This window comes from Haliotis cracherodii, unplaced genomic scaffold (assembly GCF_022045235.1).
Source record: "Haliotis cracherodii isolate W230 unplaced genomic scaffold, xgHalCrac1.p SCAF_3, whole genome shotgun sequence".
Lineage (NCBI taxonomy): Eukaryota > Metazoa > Mollusca > Gastropoda > Lepetellida > Haliotidae > Haliotis > Haliotis cracherodii.
The window spans coordinates 33,415,108-33,432,052 of record NW_027266286.1 but is presented as its reverse complement, the minus strand read 5'-3'; the positions used below and the strand labels follow the sequence as shown (position 1 = coordinate 33,432,052).

The following is a 16,945-nucleotide window of genomic DNA, read 5'->3' as shown; positions in this document are numbered from 1 at the left end:
CTAAAGTTCGTTTCAATACGTCAAAAGTGGTAATCTGACCGTGGTTGCTGTATCTCTTCACACACGATTTCACATAACTTAATGAAAACAATATTAAATGAAATTTTGAAAAAAACTATTAAAATATATTACAAACACAAATCCAGATATACAATGAAAACGTTTTAATAACAAGATAGTATGATAATGGTATTGAATTGCGTACTTCAGTTCGGATTTGCTGACAGGTATTTCCATTGTTATGTGCTTGCGGGGATCAGCTGGTAATGTTTTTTGAGATGGGGAAAAACATCTGTCGGTGTAAAACCTGAGCTCATTACAAATGTAAGTACATTTTTGGGAGCCATGCGTTACCGCGCGCTATAACCAAGTTAGCGGTTTATTGAAAGGCACAATAGTGAGAAAACGCTGTACTTGAGATTTGCGTTCCATATCGTGGCGTATCGATAAATGGGCCTACGTTTATCGTATATCGTATTGTGGGTCAAGTATCGCGATGCATCGGAATATCGGTGTATCGTTTCACCCTTAGTGTTTGTCAACAAACGCGCTTATTCTGAAAACAGAACAGACTGGCCTAATGCAAGCATTTGGTGAGCTTTAGATATTGTTTTATAAAATAATACAGATCTAGATATGCTACCACAAATGCGAAAGGTGCATGACAAATTATTTTTGGGCTCCATGTGCTGTCATCAAAACCTACGGAGAGCTATTGCGATGCGGTCACTTTAATGTGTAAATATCATATGTATTGTCATGCAACTCACTGTCGCAGTTGTAGTATGTATATAATTATGCAAAACAATATGTTAAGCACCCCCAAATACTTGCCACAGTCTGTTCTTTTCTGATTTCTGAAAAAGCGCATTGGTTTACAAACAAGAGAAAAGTCCGGTGACGTGATATGTAAATTAGCCTGTGGCAGTGGAGCGATGCTAAGTCACCACTGCCCCGGAGTGTGATCCAATGTGAACAAAGAATAAATATGCAAATAATGCTAGTTTTCATGTTTCATGATATTTTCTCAATGAAACTTACTTCCACAATCTAAGACATATGTTTATCTAAATAGATAGGCTCATCAAAAATGAAACAGATGAAATACACAATATTTCAGAAAGGCAATCTCAATCTCTGCATGATAATGCCAATTTTGAACTCAACCTGCGACTCATTGCAAAGATTGCTAAAAACACCAGGAGAAAATGAGCAATCGTTTATTGACAGCATCACAAATGGCGTGTTTCGTGGTGTGAAAGTTACATATGCAGATGCACGTTCGGTGCACACTTTTCAAAATTCATGTGCAGGCTTCATTGATGAATTGTGCAGTACATTACATGCCAGATTTCCTGAAGACAGTCAGTCTACCCTTACTTGTCTTGACAAAGTCCTGAACCCATCTCACTTCCCAGATTCACGTGAAGAATTGAATAACTATGGAAGGGATTCCCTAAATCAGCTGATTACCCATTTCAGTCCTTTGATTGGTCCAATAAATAACGACGTCACTTATATCATAGATGGCAACCGGGCCAACCGTGATTTGCCAGCTACAAAACTACAGTTCAACAGAATTGTTGAGTTATCATGGCTGCTTATGAGGATATTTATCCTGATTTTGATGTTTTCACAGCTGTAGCCATGACGATACCTGTCAGCAGCATAACAGCCTAACAGGGCTTCAGTCTACAAAACCGCATACATACGGCAAGTCGTAACCGACTTTGCCAGCGAAGATCAAACAATTTATGATCTTGAACATGCATTCTGGTGAAAAACACCTTCCTGCAGCAAATCAACAGTTCAGAAATAAAAAGAGAAAACTCTGATCCAAAGGTATGTCTTTACACAGTAACACGGGGGACCGTCCGAAAATGATAAGGACCAGTATATTTTTAGTCAGCCAGTCAAAAAAGCTAACGGAAACATTGCTTGTGCACAATTCATCTTGCTATTAATTATTACTTTTTGTGAATTTTGATTTCTTTAATTTGTTCCATCAGAATATTCTCAAAGCCAAATGTGACCTAATGACAGAGCAAGGTGATAGGTTGATATACCAGTAATACAACAGGGCCACATGTAACCTGATGCCAGAGCAAGGTGATAGGTTGATATACCAGTAATACAACAGGGCCACATGTAACCTGATGCCAGAGCAAGGTGATAGGTTGATAAACCAGTAATACAACAGGGCGACATGTAACCTGATGCCAGAGCAAGGTGATAGGTTGATAAACCAGTAATACAACAGAGCCACATGTAACCTGATGCCAGAGCAAGGTGATAGGTTGATAAACCAGTAATACAACAGGGCCACATGTAACCTGATGCCAGAGCAAGGTGATAGGTTGATAAACCAGTAATACAACAGAGCCACATGTAACCTGATGCCAGAGCAAGGTGATAGGTTGATAAACCAGTAATACAACAGGGCGACATGTAACCTGATGCCAGAGCAAGGTGATAGGTTGATATAACACACTTTTTTCTTACCTGGGCTCAATTATGTACAGATGATCATGGCCATACACTATATTATTGCTGATGACAGTATAAATCAATATTCACTCACCTTCATTCAAATATGATGCATTTTACAAGTGATTAAGTATGATGCATTTACAAACTGACTGCCTACCCTTTGTTACAGACTATATGACATGTAATGATGTATCAGCTGCTTACCCTTTGTTACAGACTATATGACATGTAATGATGTATCAGCTGCTTACCCTTTGTTACAGACTATATGACATGTAATGATGTATCAGCTGCTTACCCTTTGTTGCAGACTATATGACATGTAATGATGCAGCAGCTTCTTACCCTGTTACAGACTATATGACATGTAATGATGCATCAGCTGCTTACCCTTTGTTACAGACTATATGACATGTAATGATGTATCAGCTGCTTACCCTTTGTTACAGACTATATGACATGTAAAGATGCAACAGCTTCTTACCCTTTGTTACAGACTATATGACATGTAATGATGCAGCAGCTTCTTACCCTTTGTTACAGACTATATGACATGTAATGATGTATCAGCTGCTTACCCTTTGTTACAGACTATATGACATGTAATGATGCATCAGCTGCTTACCCTTTGTTACAGACTATATGACATGTAATGATGTATCAGCTGCTTACCCTTTGTTACAGACTATATGACATGTAATGATGCAGCAGCTGCTTACCCTTTGTTACAGACTATATGACATGTAATGATGCATCAGCTGCTTACCCTTTGTTACAGACTGTATGACATGTAATGATGTATCAGCTGCTTACTTTGTTACAGACTGTATGACATGTAATGATGTATCAGCTGCTTACCCTTTGTTACAGACTATATGACATGTAATGATGCAGCAGCTTCTTACCCTTTGTTACAGACTATATGACATGTAATGATGTATCAGCTGCTTACCCTTTGTTACAGACTGTATGACATGTAATGATGCAGCAGCTGCTTACCCTATGTTACAGACTATATGACATGTAATGATGCATCAGCTGCTTACCCTTTGTTACAGACTATATGACATGTAATGATGTATCAGCTGCTTACCCTTTGTTACAGACTATATGACATGTAATGATGCATCAGCCGCACGTCTGAGAAGACTGAAGGACATGTTGCGGTGGTACTACCCCCACCATGCCAACATCGACATGCTACAAAGGGATGGCAGACAGATGCAGGACAGTCTTTATTCCAAGGTGAAATGAGATCATGTTATTTTGTTTTTGCTTCCCTCCTTTGCCAATTGTAACAATATTGATGAATGGTACCGTGTGTCGTAGGAACACTTATTATATGGAATTAAGCAGTATTAAGCAGAAATACGCATCAGAAATGCAGAAATACGCAGTAAAATATAATCCAACCGTATCAAATACGCAACGAACATTACAGATATGATACAAAAATAAAACGTGTGCGTATCATCAAAATATTGTGAAGTAACCCTGCGTATTCGATTAGCAAATCAGCAACTTATTTTGAAATTATAAACGGGCATTCCGTCAACCTTGCCAAACTCCACGATGACAGTCACATCATGATCATTTGCCATCACACTTTCTTGTGGAAGTATCGTAGTATTTTTGAGTCCTATTAAGCTCTCGAACCCACACGACACCAGTTTGCAGGGACTAGATGAATAGTGTTTTTAAATATTTAACTTAATTACCCACATGTGTAAAAACTAGTGGGTAACAGAAATTTGAATACGCAGATAGAATTACTGATACCCAATGATTTTAAAATGCATGGGTAAAATACCCACAACACCAAAAGCTTATCTGGAGCTCTGATTAAGTATCATTATTTAGGGATTTTTGGGGGACTACTCAGTCTATCTTGTTTGTCAAGGCTGGCTAAGTAAAAACAACATAAGAGTAAAAGAACTTGCCAGATTTAATGTCAAACAAATATTTTTGGTGCCATATAAATTTTAACAATACTTTTTGATCCTGTAACTCTTCAAAGATGGCATCATCTTCTCCTTTAGCATGTCATAAGAGGGCTGCCTTACGTTTACAAGCGACCCTCATACAGCCTGTTGAAAGTGCTGGAGTTACCTGTACAGAAAGCCTTTTATGAAACTCACCGGTGTCTCTCACGAAGGCAAGGAGGTAGGACACAGACAAGAAAAAGTTGACGATATAATGTCTCAATCTGACATGTCATCTACACCACCGCCTAATGAACTGAATTCCTATCAGCAGATCAGTTTGCTGGAGCAGTTGTTTGTTCAACAGAAGGCCGAGATGGCCTCATTATTAATTCTTGTATTTTGGCTCCATTGCTGAAAAGACTTGATTCTAACCAGGCTCAGAAGAATCCTCCAGCCAATGGGCTGCATGGAGGAATGTTCCTATCAGAGCCATGTCCATCTTCATCTGCCAGCGCTGATCTGCCATACGGGATACTCACTTGTCCATCAATGTTACCGCACAGACCTTCCAAACGTCTGGTTAAACCAGCAGATAAGCCACCACATACGAACCGCAGAGGCTACACTGATCGACAGTTTGCAGTAGCCGATACAGCTCGGCCATCGTACAGTCCCCACACAGAATAGTACAGTCCCCACACAGAATAGTACACATGCCGCATGGGCTACACTGATCATCAGTCTGTAGTAGCCGATACAGCTCGGCCATCGTAGAGTCCCCACACAGAATAGTACACATGCCGCATGGGCTACACTGATCATCAGTCTGCAGTAGCCGATACAGCTCGGCCACCGTACAGTCCCCACACAGAATAGTACACATGCCGCATGGGCTACACTGATCATCAGTCTGGAGTAGTCGATACAGCTCGGCCATCGTACAGTCCCCACACACAATAGTACACATGCCGCATGGGCTACACTGATCATCAGTCTGTAGTAGTCGATACAGCTCGGCCATCGTACAGTCCCCACACAGAATAGTACAGTCCCCACACAGAATAGTACACATGCCGCTCGGGCTACACTGATCATCAGTCTGTAGTAGCCGATACAGCTCGGCCACCGTACAGTCCCCACACAGAATAGTACACATGCCGCATGGGCTACACTGATCATCAGTCTGTAGTAGCCGATACAGCTCGGCCACCGTACAGTCCCCACACAGAATAGTACACATGCCGCATGGGCTACACTGATCATCAGTCTGTAGTAGCCGATACAGCTCGGCCATCGTACAGTCCCCACACAGAATAGTACACATGCCGCATGGGCTACACTGATCATCAGTCTGTAGTAGCCGATACAGCTCGGCCACCGTACAGTCCCCACACAGAATAGTACACATGCCGCATGGGCTACACTGATCATCAGTCTGCAGTAGCCGATACAGCTCGGCCACTGTACAGTCCCCACACAGAATAGTACACATGCCGCATGGGCTACACTGATCATCAGTCTGCAGTAGCCGATACAGCTCGGCCACCGTACAGTCCCCACACAGAATAGTACACATGCCGCATGGGCTACACTGATCATCAGTCTGCAGTAGCCGATACAGCTCGGCCACCGTACAGTCCCCACACAGAATAGTACACATGCCGCATGGGCTACACTGATCATCAGTCTGTAGTAGTCCATACAGCTCGGCCATCGTACAGTCCCCACACAGAATAGTACACATGCCGCATGGGCTACACTGATCATCAGTCTGCAGTAGCCGATACAGCTCGGCCACCGTACAGTCCCCACACAGAATAGTACACATGCCGCATGGGCTACACTGATCATCAGTCTGTAGTAGCCGATACAGCTCGGCCACCGTACAGTCCCCACACAGAATAGTACACATGCCGCATGGGCTACACTGATCATCAGTCTGTAGTAGTCGATACAGCTCGGCCATCGTACAGTCCCCACACAGAATAGTACACATGCCGCATGGGCTACACTGATCATCAGTCTGTAGTAGCCGATACAGCTCGGCCACCGTACAGTCCCCACACACAATAGTACACATGCCGCATGGGCTACACTGATCATCAGTCTGCAGTAGCCGATACAGCTCGGCCATCGTACAGTCCCCACACACAATAGTACACATGCTGCATGGGCTACACTGATCATCAGTCTGTAGTAGCCGATACAGCTCGGCCATCGTACAGTCCCCACACAGAATAGTACACATGCCGCATGGGCTACACTGATCATCAGTCTGCAGTAGCCGATACAGCTCGGCCACCGTACAGTCCCCACACAGAATAGTACACATGCCGCATGGGCTACACTGATCATCAGTCTGTAGTAGCCGATACAGCTCGGCCACCGTACAGTCCCCACGCAGAATAGTACAGTCCCCACACAGAATAGTACACATGCCGCATGGGCTACACTGATCATCAGTCTGTAGTAGCCGATACAGCTCGTCCACCGTACAGTCCCCACACAAAAAAAAACAACATGCTGCATGGGCTACACTGATCATCAGTCTGCAGTAGTCGATACAGCTCGGCCATCGTACAGTCCCCACACAGAATAGTACACATGCCGCATGGGCTACACTGATCATCAGTCTGTAGTAGCCGATACAGCTCGGCCATCGTAGAGTCCCCACACAGAATAGTACACATGCCGCATGGGCTACACTGATCATCAGTCTGCAGTAGCCGATACAGCTCGGCCACTGTACAGTCCCCACACAGAATAGTACACATGCCGCATGGGCTACACTGATCATCAGTCTGCAGTAGCCGATACAGCTCGGCCACCGTACAGTCCCCACACAGAATAGTACACATGCCGCATGGGCTACACTGATCATCAGTCTGTAGTAGCCGATACAGCTCGGCCATCGTAGAGTCCCCACACAGAATAGTACACATGCCGCATGGGCTACACTGATCATCAGTCTGCAGTAGCCGATACAGCTCGGCCATCGTAGAGTCCCCACACACAAAAGTACACATGCCGCATGGGCTACACTGATCATCAGTCTGTAACACTGACCGCCATGTTGTGTTGTAGGTGCTTGTTGATGCTCCATGTAACACTGACCATCATGTTGTGTTGCATGTGATTGTTGATGCTGCATGTAACACTGACCGCCATGTTGTGTTACAGGTGCTTGTTGATGCTCCATGTAACACTGACCGCCATGTTGTGTTGCAGGTACTTGTTGATGCTCCATGTAATACTGACCTCCATGTTGTGTTGCAGGTGCTTGTTGATGCTCCATGTAACACTGACCTCCATGTTGTGTTGCAGGTGCTTGTTGATGCTCCATGTAACACTGACCTCCATGTTGTGTTACAGGTGATTGTTGATGCTCCATGTAACACTGACCTCCATGTTGTGTTACAGGTACTTGTTGATGCTGCATGTAACACTGACCGCCATGTTGTGTTACAGATGCTTGTTGATGCTCCATGTAACACTGACCGCCATGTTGTGTTACAGATGCTTGTTGATGCTCCATGTAACACTGACCTCCATGTTGTGTTACAGATGCTTGTTGATGCTCCATGTAACACTGACCGCCATGTTGTGTTGCAGATGCTTGTTGATGCTCCATGTAACACTGACCGCCATGTTGTGTTGCAGGTACTTGTTGATGCTGCATGTAATACTGACCTCCATGTTGTGTTGCAGGTGATTGTTGATGCTCCATGTAACACTGACCATCATGTTGTGTTGCAGGTACTTGTTGATGCTGCATGTAACACTGACCGCCATGTTGTGTTACAGATGCTTGTTGATGCTCCATGTAACACTGACCGCCATGTTGTGTTACAGGTACTTGTTGATGCTCCATGTAACACTGACCGCCATGTTGTGTTGCAGGTGCTTGTTGATGCTCCATGTAATACTGACCTCCATGTTGTGTTGCAGATGCTTGTTGATGCTCCATGTAACACTGACCGCCATGTTGTGTTACAGATGCTTGTTGATGCTCCATGTAACACTGACCGCCATGTTGTGTTACAGGTACTTGTTGATGCTCCATGTAACACTGACCGCCATGTTGTGTTGCAGATGCTTGTTGATGCTCCATGTAATACTGACCGCCATGTTGTGTTACAGGTACTTGTTGATGCTCCATGTAATACTGACCTCCATGTTGTGTTACAGATGCTTGTTGATGCTCCATGTAACACTGACCGCCATGTTGTGTTACAGGTACTTGTTGATGCTCAATGTAACACTGACCGCCATGTTTTGTTGCAGGTGCTTGTTGATGCTCCATGTAATACTGACCTCCATGTTGTGTTGCAGATGCTTGTTGATGCTCCATGTAACACTGACCTCCATGTTGTGTTACAGGTACTTGTTGATGCTCCATGTAATACTGACCTCCATGTTGTGTTACAGGTACTTGTTGATGCTCCATGTAATACTGACCGCCATGTTGTGTTGCAGGTACTTGTTGATGCTCCATGTAACACTGACCATCATGTTGTGTTGCAGGTGATTGTTCATGCTCCATGTAATACTGACCTCCATGTTGTGTTACAGGTACTTGTTGATGCTCCATGTAACACTGACCATCATGTTGTGATGCAGGAGATTGTTCATGCTCCATGTAATACTGACCTCCATGTTGTGTTACAGGTACTTGTTGATGCTCCATGTAACACTGACCATCATGTTGTGTTGCAGGTGATTGTTGATGCTGCATGTAACACTGACCTTCATGTTGTGATGCAGGAGATTGTTCATGCTCCATGTAACACTGACCTCCATGTTGTGTTACAGGTACTTGTTGATGCTCCATGTAACACTGACCGCCATGTTGTGTTACAGGTATTTGTTGATGCTGCATGTAATACTGACCATCATGTTGTGTTGCAGGTATTTGTTGATGCTCCATGTAATACTGACCTCCATGTTGTGTTACAGGTACTTGTTGATACTCCATGTAACACTGACCTTCATGTTGTGATGCAGGAGATTGTTCATGCTCCATGTAACACTGACCTCCATGTTGTGTTACAGGTACTTGTTGATGCTCCATGTAACACTGACCGCCATGTTGTGTTACAGGTATTTGTTGATGCTGCATGTAATACTGACCATCATGTTGTGTTGCAGGTATTTGTTGATGCTCCATATAACACTGACCTCCATGTTGTGTTACAGGTACTTGTTGATGCTCCATGTAATACTGACCTCCATGTTGTGTTACAGGTACTTGTTGATGCTCCATGTAATACTGACCTCCATGTTGTGTTACAGGTACTTGTTGATGCTGCATGTAACACTGACCGCCATGTTGTGTTACAGGTACTTGTTGATGCTCCATGTAATACTGACCTCCATGTTGTGTTACAGGTACTTGTTGATGCTGCATGTAACACTGACCGCCATGTTGTGTTGCAGGTACTTGTTGATGCTCCATGTAATACTGACCGCCATGTTGTGTTACAGGTACTTGTTGATGCTGCATGTAACACTGACCGCCATGTTGTGTTACAGATGCTTGTTGATGCCCCATGTAATACTGACCTCCATGTTGTGTTACAGGTACTTGTTGATGCTGCATGTAACACTGACCGCCATGTTGTGTTACAGATGCTTGTTGATGCTGCATGTAACACTGACCGCCATGTTGTGTTACAGGTACTTGTTGATGCTCCATGTAATACTGACCTCCATGTTGTGTTACAGGTACTTGTTGATGCTGCATGTAACACTGACCTCCATGTTGCGTTGCAGGTGCTTGTTGATGCTCCATGTAATACTGACCTCCATGTTGTGTTACAGGTACTTGTTGATGCTCCATGTAATACTGACCTCCATGTTGTGTTACAGGTACTTGTTAATGCTGCATGTAACACTGACCGCCATGTTGTGTTGCAGATGCTTGTTGATGCTCCATGTAATACTGACCTCCATGTTGTGTTACAGGTACTTGTTGATGCTGCATGTAACACTGACCTCCATGTTGTGTTACAGATACTTGTTGATGCTGCATGTAACACTGACCGCCATGTTGTGTTGCAGGTACTTGTTGATGCTGCATGTAACACTGACCTCCATGTTGCGTTGCAGGTGCTTGTTGATGCTCCATGTAACACTGACCGCCATGTTGTGTTGGAAGATAAGAATAACCTGTTCAAGCACACCAGAGTCAGTGAGAGACTTGAGCTACCACGCAGACAGAAAGACTTGCTCATGTGAGAATTTCTATCTTCACTACTTGTTAGGAGAGGGACATCATTAGTAAACTCTAAGATCGTCAAGTAGTGTTGAATAATGACCCACAAGACATTTTGGGCATTGATGATTTGTTCAATTGTTTAATAGATTCTGCCAACCCCAGCAAATAGTGCCATGGTACTGTCGATCACCTGGTCTGGATATTAATAATGTTTTTCATATTGGCTGCTGTGGCATGTACCAAGTTTCATTACTTTTTGAAAACAAAATAACTGAGTAATGGCCAGAAATAGATTATTCATTAGGCTTCAGTGGTGACCATATTGAAATTTGGATTTGAACCTCTTGAACAAATAGGCTGGCACCAGTTGTAAGATCAAGCAGTTTCAGCTTCACTGGTCTAGTGTTCTTAGGAGATCATGTTTACAGTGTGAATCGTGAAGATCCGGGGTAGAATAGGTCTTGAGCAACCAATGCTTGCTGAAAAGGCGACTAGGCTTGTCGTAAGAGGTGACTAACGGTATCGGGTGGTCAGACTCGCTGACATAGAGATAACTACACTCGTGCCTGTCAGATACCATTTATCTTACAACTCGTCGTAAGATGAAAGGTATCTGACAGGTACGAGTGTAGTAATCTGTTTCTTACACACCCTAAAATCCCACCTTTAGCATCGAATCGATGCATTTTGTCCATTCTCATGATCGCAGTGGCGCATTGATACATAACACCATGGTCATGAGTGACGTCATCCTATGTACTCTTACTACGCAAAAATATTGTGACCCTACACAAAAAGGTTTCCACCAAATCTGTAGATTATCAAGGCGATGATGATAATGCAAACTAGATAAAATCAAAGAACATGCTTGATGCCATGTTAAAAGTTTTCACCTCAAAGAAATGACCAAATATGTACAACAATGTTTACTTCTGTATGACATCACTGCCGGTGACAGACTTTTACAAAATGGCTTTTTCACTGACAACAGTACGCAGGATTTCCAGAGGAGGATTTTCGTTGATTGAGGGATCGTATGTACGTAAATGTGTCATTTAAGTAATCAGAAACATTCTGACAATCTGCGTACTGTTATTTGTTTTATGTTTTTCCAGTGTAGCCAAGAGTATTAGTCAGAAATGCGTCGTCGTGCGTGACTTTCTGTAAGTCATGGCATCACTCAGGACAGAAACTTTTACAATTTCTTTTGAATTTACTTGATCAATGTAATGTATAAATTTTATTTTCCATAATTCTTGCTACGATACCCTTCCCATGAATAGTCTCAAACACGTGCACAAATGTATGCAATATTAGACGTATGAATTGGAGAAAATGCTACACAGTGTAAAATCTGAATTTTGCTTTGTTTACATTTCAACAAGTACAGTTTTCCGAGCACAGTGTTCATTTCCATATATAATTTATTTTGCTTGATTTCATCTAGATACTTTGCATTGGTGACGAAGATCATTTGTCATTTGATTCTAAAATGTATAAGGAATTAGGGATGCATGTATCGCAGCTGAGTTTGAAATATATGTGATCTTATAAGCTCCTCATAACCAGCATACAACGTGATTTTGTAAACTCTATCCAATGTGGCGGAAAGTGCACTTCGGCATTCGTGTTTGCATATTTTCCAAAACATTCTAAATGATTCTAGACTTATCGGTGACGATTCAGAATTATGATTAGTGATTTGATAAAAAAAAGATACCCGTGATCCCTCATATGCTACTTTTGAAATTCAATTCTTCGAGTAAATATCCTATATTTAGATTTCTAAACACACCGTGAATGGTGATTTAGTAATGTGTCAAAAATGGCGTGATTTACAATGTGCCTAATTTTCAGAGGTCACGTTCAGTAATTTTGCTTATTAGTTTATTAGATTTAGTGTGCGTGATGTACATGTATTTTGAATTTTATTTAACTTCGAAGTGAGGGTACATATATGTCGATGTGGCATCAGGGAGTTTACACTGTCTATTTACCTATCACTATATTTCATCAACAACCAGACCTGTTCGTCACGGGTGGAACGAGCATTCATTGTAACAGCCATCTGCATAATGTAACCCCTGCGTCACAGGGCCATATGACACAGTTGAACCAATCAACTCAACTCGAAAGGTTGCACGGGAATCACACACGCACGAATACGGTGTTAGCATTAGATTTCATGATGTCTCAGTGCAAGCATCTTTCCACTGATGCGAAAGGTTTTGTTGTTAAAATATTTGAATACTTTAAGGCTGAAAGTGAAAGACATTTGCCATTCTTCGACATTTCAAAGTACATGAAAAGAACAATTCATGCGTTACAGCTTCCCAAACAAACCGTAGTTAAGATTTTGAACTCTCATAAAAACACATGCCCCCCTGCACATCCCTTAGGGGGCATCTCAAAACAGGATAGGAAATTAAAGTTAGATTCCTTTGATAAGAAAGTTGTTAGGGATGTGATTCGGCGGTTAACACGAGAATTTATTTCAACACGAAAACTAAAACAAATTCTCCTTACAGAGCATGACTTAGATATTTCCAAATGGACCATTTGTAAACTCCTTTCCAAATTTGGATATCAGTACAAAAAGACAAAAGGGTCGAAACGAGCAATGTGTGAACGACCAGATATCATTCGTTTGCGTATCAATTATTTGCTCACTATTAAAAAGAAACGAGAAGAAGGTTATGAGCCTGTCTATTTGGACGCAACCTGGGTTAACACCTGCCACACAGCGGCTTACCAATTGTCTCACCCAGATATCAGAGAGACAGCGCAAGATCCCCCCTGGTAAAGAGGAGCGCCTGATTGTCCTCCATGCAGGCTCCCACAGAGGTCTCCTCCCTTGGTGTGATCTAGTGTTCAGATCCAGATCTACAGATGGCAGAGACTACCATGCCGAGATGAATAGTCAGGTTTTCCCTGCGTATGTTGAGGAGCAGCTCCTCTTAGCACTGCCTGATAAACCCTTTGTGGTTATGGACAATGCTCCCTATCACAGGGATATGAGATATGTCAGTGGTTGGACAACAACCGCATTGCTTAGCCCACGAAAGCCCAAATAACTGACTACCAACTAGTTCTTCAGAACAAACCCCTGCTTTCTTATTTGATTGACAACATGTTGAGAGAACACGGTCACGAAGTGCTTAGACTTCCTCCTTACCATTGTGACTTGAATCCCATCGAACTAAACTATGGTCGCGCGGCAAAATAAGACCTTCAAGCTTGCTGACGTCAAGCAGAATGTCTGGAAAGGGATGGGAGAAATTACAGATGTACGTTGGGCAACATGTTATCAAAGCTGAGGGAGAGTATTGGAAACAAGACTGTATCCGACCAGATACTGTCCAGCCTGTTGTTGTTCATTTAGGTGACAGCACAGACTCCGAATCTGACGACAAGGGCATTTCGTGAGACCAAGAATAGTGCAATACATATACCCCTGTTTCACTACGACATGTAATAGCCCAAATTACAACAGATATGAATTCTTACATATTCGTACATATTCTTAATCATTTCTAAAGAATCTTAAATATATCTTATTTGATTCTCAAACAGTTCGTGGGATTCGTGAGAAAAAATTTGTTTATCAAAGAATTTCCAGGAATCTTCTATGAATTTCAGGTTTGTGCTTTGTAGTACATGTCGTAATCGGATATTGTCCACTTTGTGCAATTCTTTGCTCAGAATTTGATTCTCTTTCACCCGAAACAGCCCCGAAAGTCTCGAATCATCTACGAAAATATTAAAATATTTTCTCCGAAACCATAAAGCAATGATTTGTCTAAATGAATAATTATGTATGATATATTACACTTAATAACATGATGCATGAAATATAATAATGTGGCAAGGAATGATACATTCAAGTCAATAACACTGACCTGAAAAAGAATGCAAAAATAATTGGATAAATATTATTAAATAACTGCTTGAGATGCCAAACGCTAACACCGTATGTGTGCGTGCGTGATTCTCATGCAACCTTTCGAGTTGAGTTGATTGGTTCAACTGTGTCATATGGCCCTGTGACGCAGGGGTTACATTATGCAGATGGCTGTTACAATGAATGCTCGTTCCACCCGTGACGAACAGGTCTGGTTGTTGATGAAATATAGTGATAGGTAAATAGACAGATTTTTTATTCATGCACCGATTGTCTTTAAATGTAATATCCAGTTATGTATGACTGTTTAATAATCTCATACCAACTTTGACTGGAGTAGGTCCAATAGATTTTCAGATATTGTAGTAAATGTTGGTACCTTAAATTAACTTCTAGACTATACCAAATTTCATCACATTTTAAACAATATCGAACAACCATGTTGAAAACCATTGTTGGAAAAAAACATGTGAAGTTTCAGCTTCTTTGGTCATGTCACTTCTTATGTTTATTATAGACAACGCACGACTCATGACAGACAGCTGATGCTGAACAAACAGGCCAGGCCATAAGCCGAACTTTTAAAAGTGTAGAATATTGTGCATACAATGGGTTAAACAGCGAGACAAGCTTAACTTACACAAGCTGTGAAAACACAGAAGGGTTTTCTCTATTCTGGCGTGACAAACAGAACTTTGGTTCTCGTATATGGCACAGTCACCCCTGGGTGTGCAGGCTTCCTAGAACCAGTTCCTGGACGTGGGTAGAAGCAGCCATAGGGCTGGGAGGTATTGGGTACCAGGGATGTAAAGCACCTCACTCACAAAATGTTATGTTTTTGTACTGTGATGACAGTATGAGAAAGACATGAATGAATGTTTGGTTAGTGATGTAGCAGTATTTCAGTCATGTCACAGTGTATCAACTTACTGGGCTGGGGGTGGCACTTGCCCCACACCATGGATGATACTGGGTTCCTGGCCTTCCAGCCTACATGCAACACACTCTGCCAGTAACTATGGTGCCTTACACCACTCGGTTTTAGGGAGAGCCATGTTGTATTCAAGTCAAGTATTTTCCCAATTTAAAAGAGTAATTGTCAGATATATTTAGCACTAAGTTGACTAAACTTGGGCAGGTAGTTGAAGTCACCAACTGTTCGTGTTGTGTTTCAGAGCTGGCATCAAGTGTTGTAAACCTGGCGGTTCAGTGGTGTACTCCACCTGCACACTGTCCCCGGCACAGAATGATGGAGTCATACAGTCAGTCGTGGAGGAAATATGGCAACAAACAGACATAGACATTGTTATTCAGGATCTCAGTTGGATAGCCTCCAAGTTTCGCAATACATTCAGATTCTACAGTAACTGTCGGCATGGACAGTTGGTGCTGCCTTGCTTAACAGCCAACTTTGGACCTATGTACTTCAGCAAGATAATGCGAATCAAGTAGCTTGAGTCTCACAAATAAACAGTGTGTTGAAGTACTATTTCTCTTTGTTCCACAACATTTGCAAAGCTATAATGTACTAATTTTATTCACATTACATGAAGCTAAAAAGGTGGAAGAGCGTCTGCCCAGAGAGCGGAAAGTCTGGGGTTCAATCCCCGGCCTCATCATACCAAAGGATGTTAAAAGATGGTACTTGTTGTTACCCTGCCTGGCACTCAGTGTTAAGGGGATAAAACAAGGACTGGTCAGCTTTGAGTCAGTATACTGTGTCTGAGTGGGGTATTCATGTTAAACTATGGCATGGTATCTCAGTGGGTTAGCACTATAACAACAACATTAGTCAGGACTAGTACAAGCTGCCACACACACACACACGTGCATGCACATCGCTATATAATTACATAATCTTGGATGGGGCGTTAAACCCCATTTCACCTACATGTGATGATCTCAAACACATCACCTACATGTGATGATCTCAACACATCACCTTCATGTGATCTCAACACATCACCTACAAGAGATGATGTCAGAAACATAACCTACATGAGATGATCTCAACACATCATCTACAAGAGATGATCTCAACACTTCACCTACATGAGATGATGTCAACACATCAGCTACATGAGATGATCTCAACACATCATCTACAAGAGATGATCTCAACACATAACCTACATGAGATGATCTCAACACATCACCTACACGAGATGATCTCAACACATCACCTACTAGAGATGATCTCAACACATCACCTACACGAGATGATCTCAACACATCATTTCATGAGATGATCTCAACACATCATCTACAAGAGATGATCTCAACACATCACCTACATGAGATGATCTCAACACATCATCTACAAGAGATGACCTCAACACATCATCTACAAGAGATGATCTCAACACATCACCTACATGAGATGATCTCAACACATCATCTTCAAGAGATGAT

The 16,945-nt window shown here is 42.2% G+C and overlaps 1 protein-coding gene across 1 annotated transcript in view; it reads left to right on the top strand.

Annotated features, from left to right (window-relative positions):
- LOC139474338 (5-cytosine rRNA methyltransferase NSUN4-like) overlaps positions 1-15,999 on the top strand; it is a 32,754-nt gene extending 16,755 nt beyond the window's left edge. Inside the window, exons 4-6 of the mRNA XM_071257315.1 lie at positions 3,596-3,735; positions 10,524-10,648; positions 15,709-15,999. Of these exons, the coding sequence (XP_071113416.1) occupies positions 3,596-3,735; positions 10,524-10,648; positions 15,709-15,985 (542 nt within the window). The 3' untranslated portion in view covers positions 15,986-15,999. The remainder of the gene's footprint in view (positions 1-3,595; positions 3,736-10,523; positions 10,649-15,708) is intronic.
- The last annotated feature ends 946 nt before the right edge of the window (positions 16,000-16,945 follow it).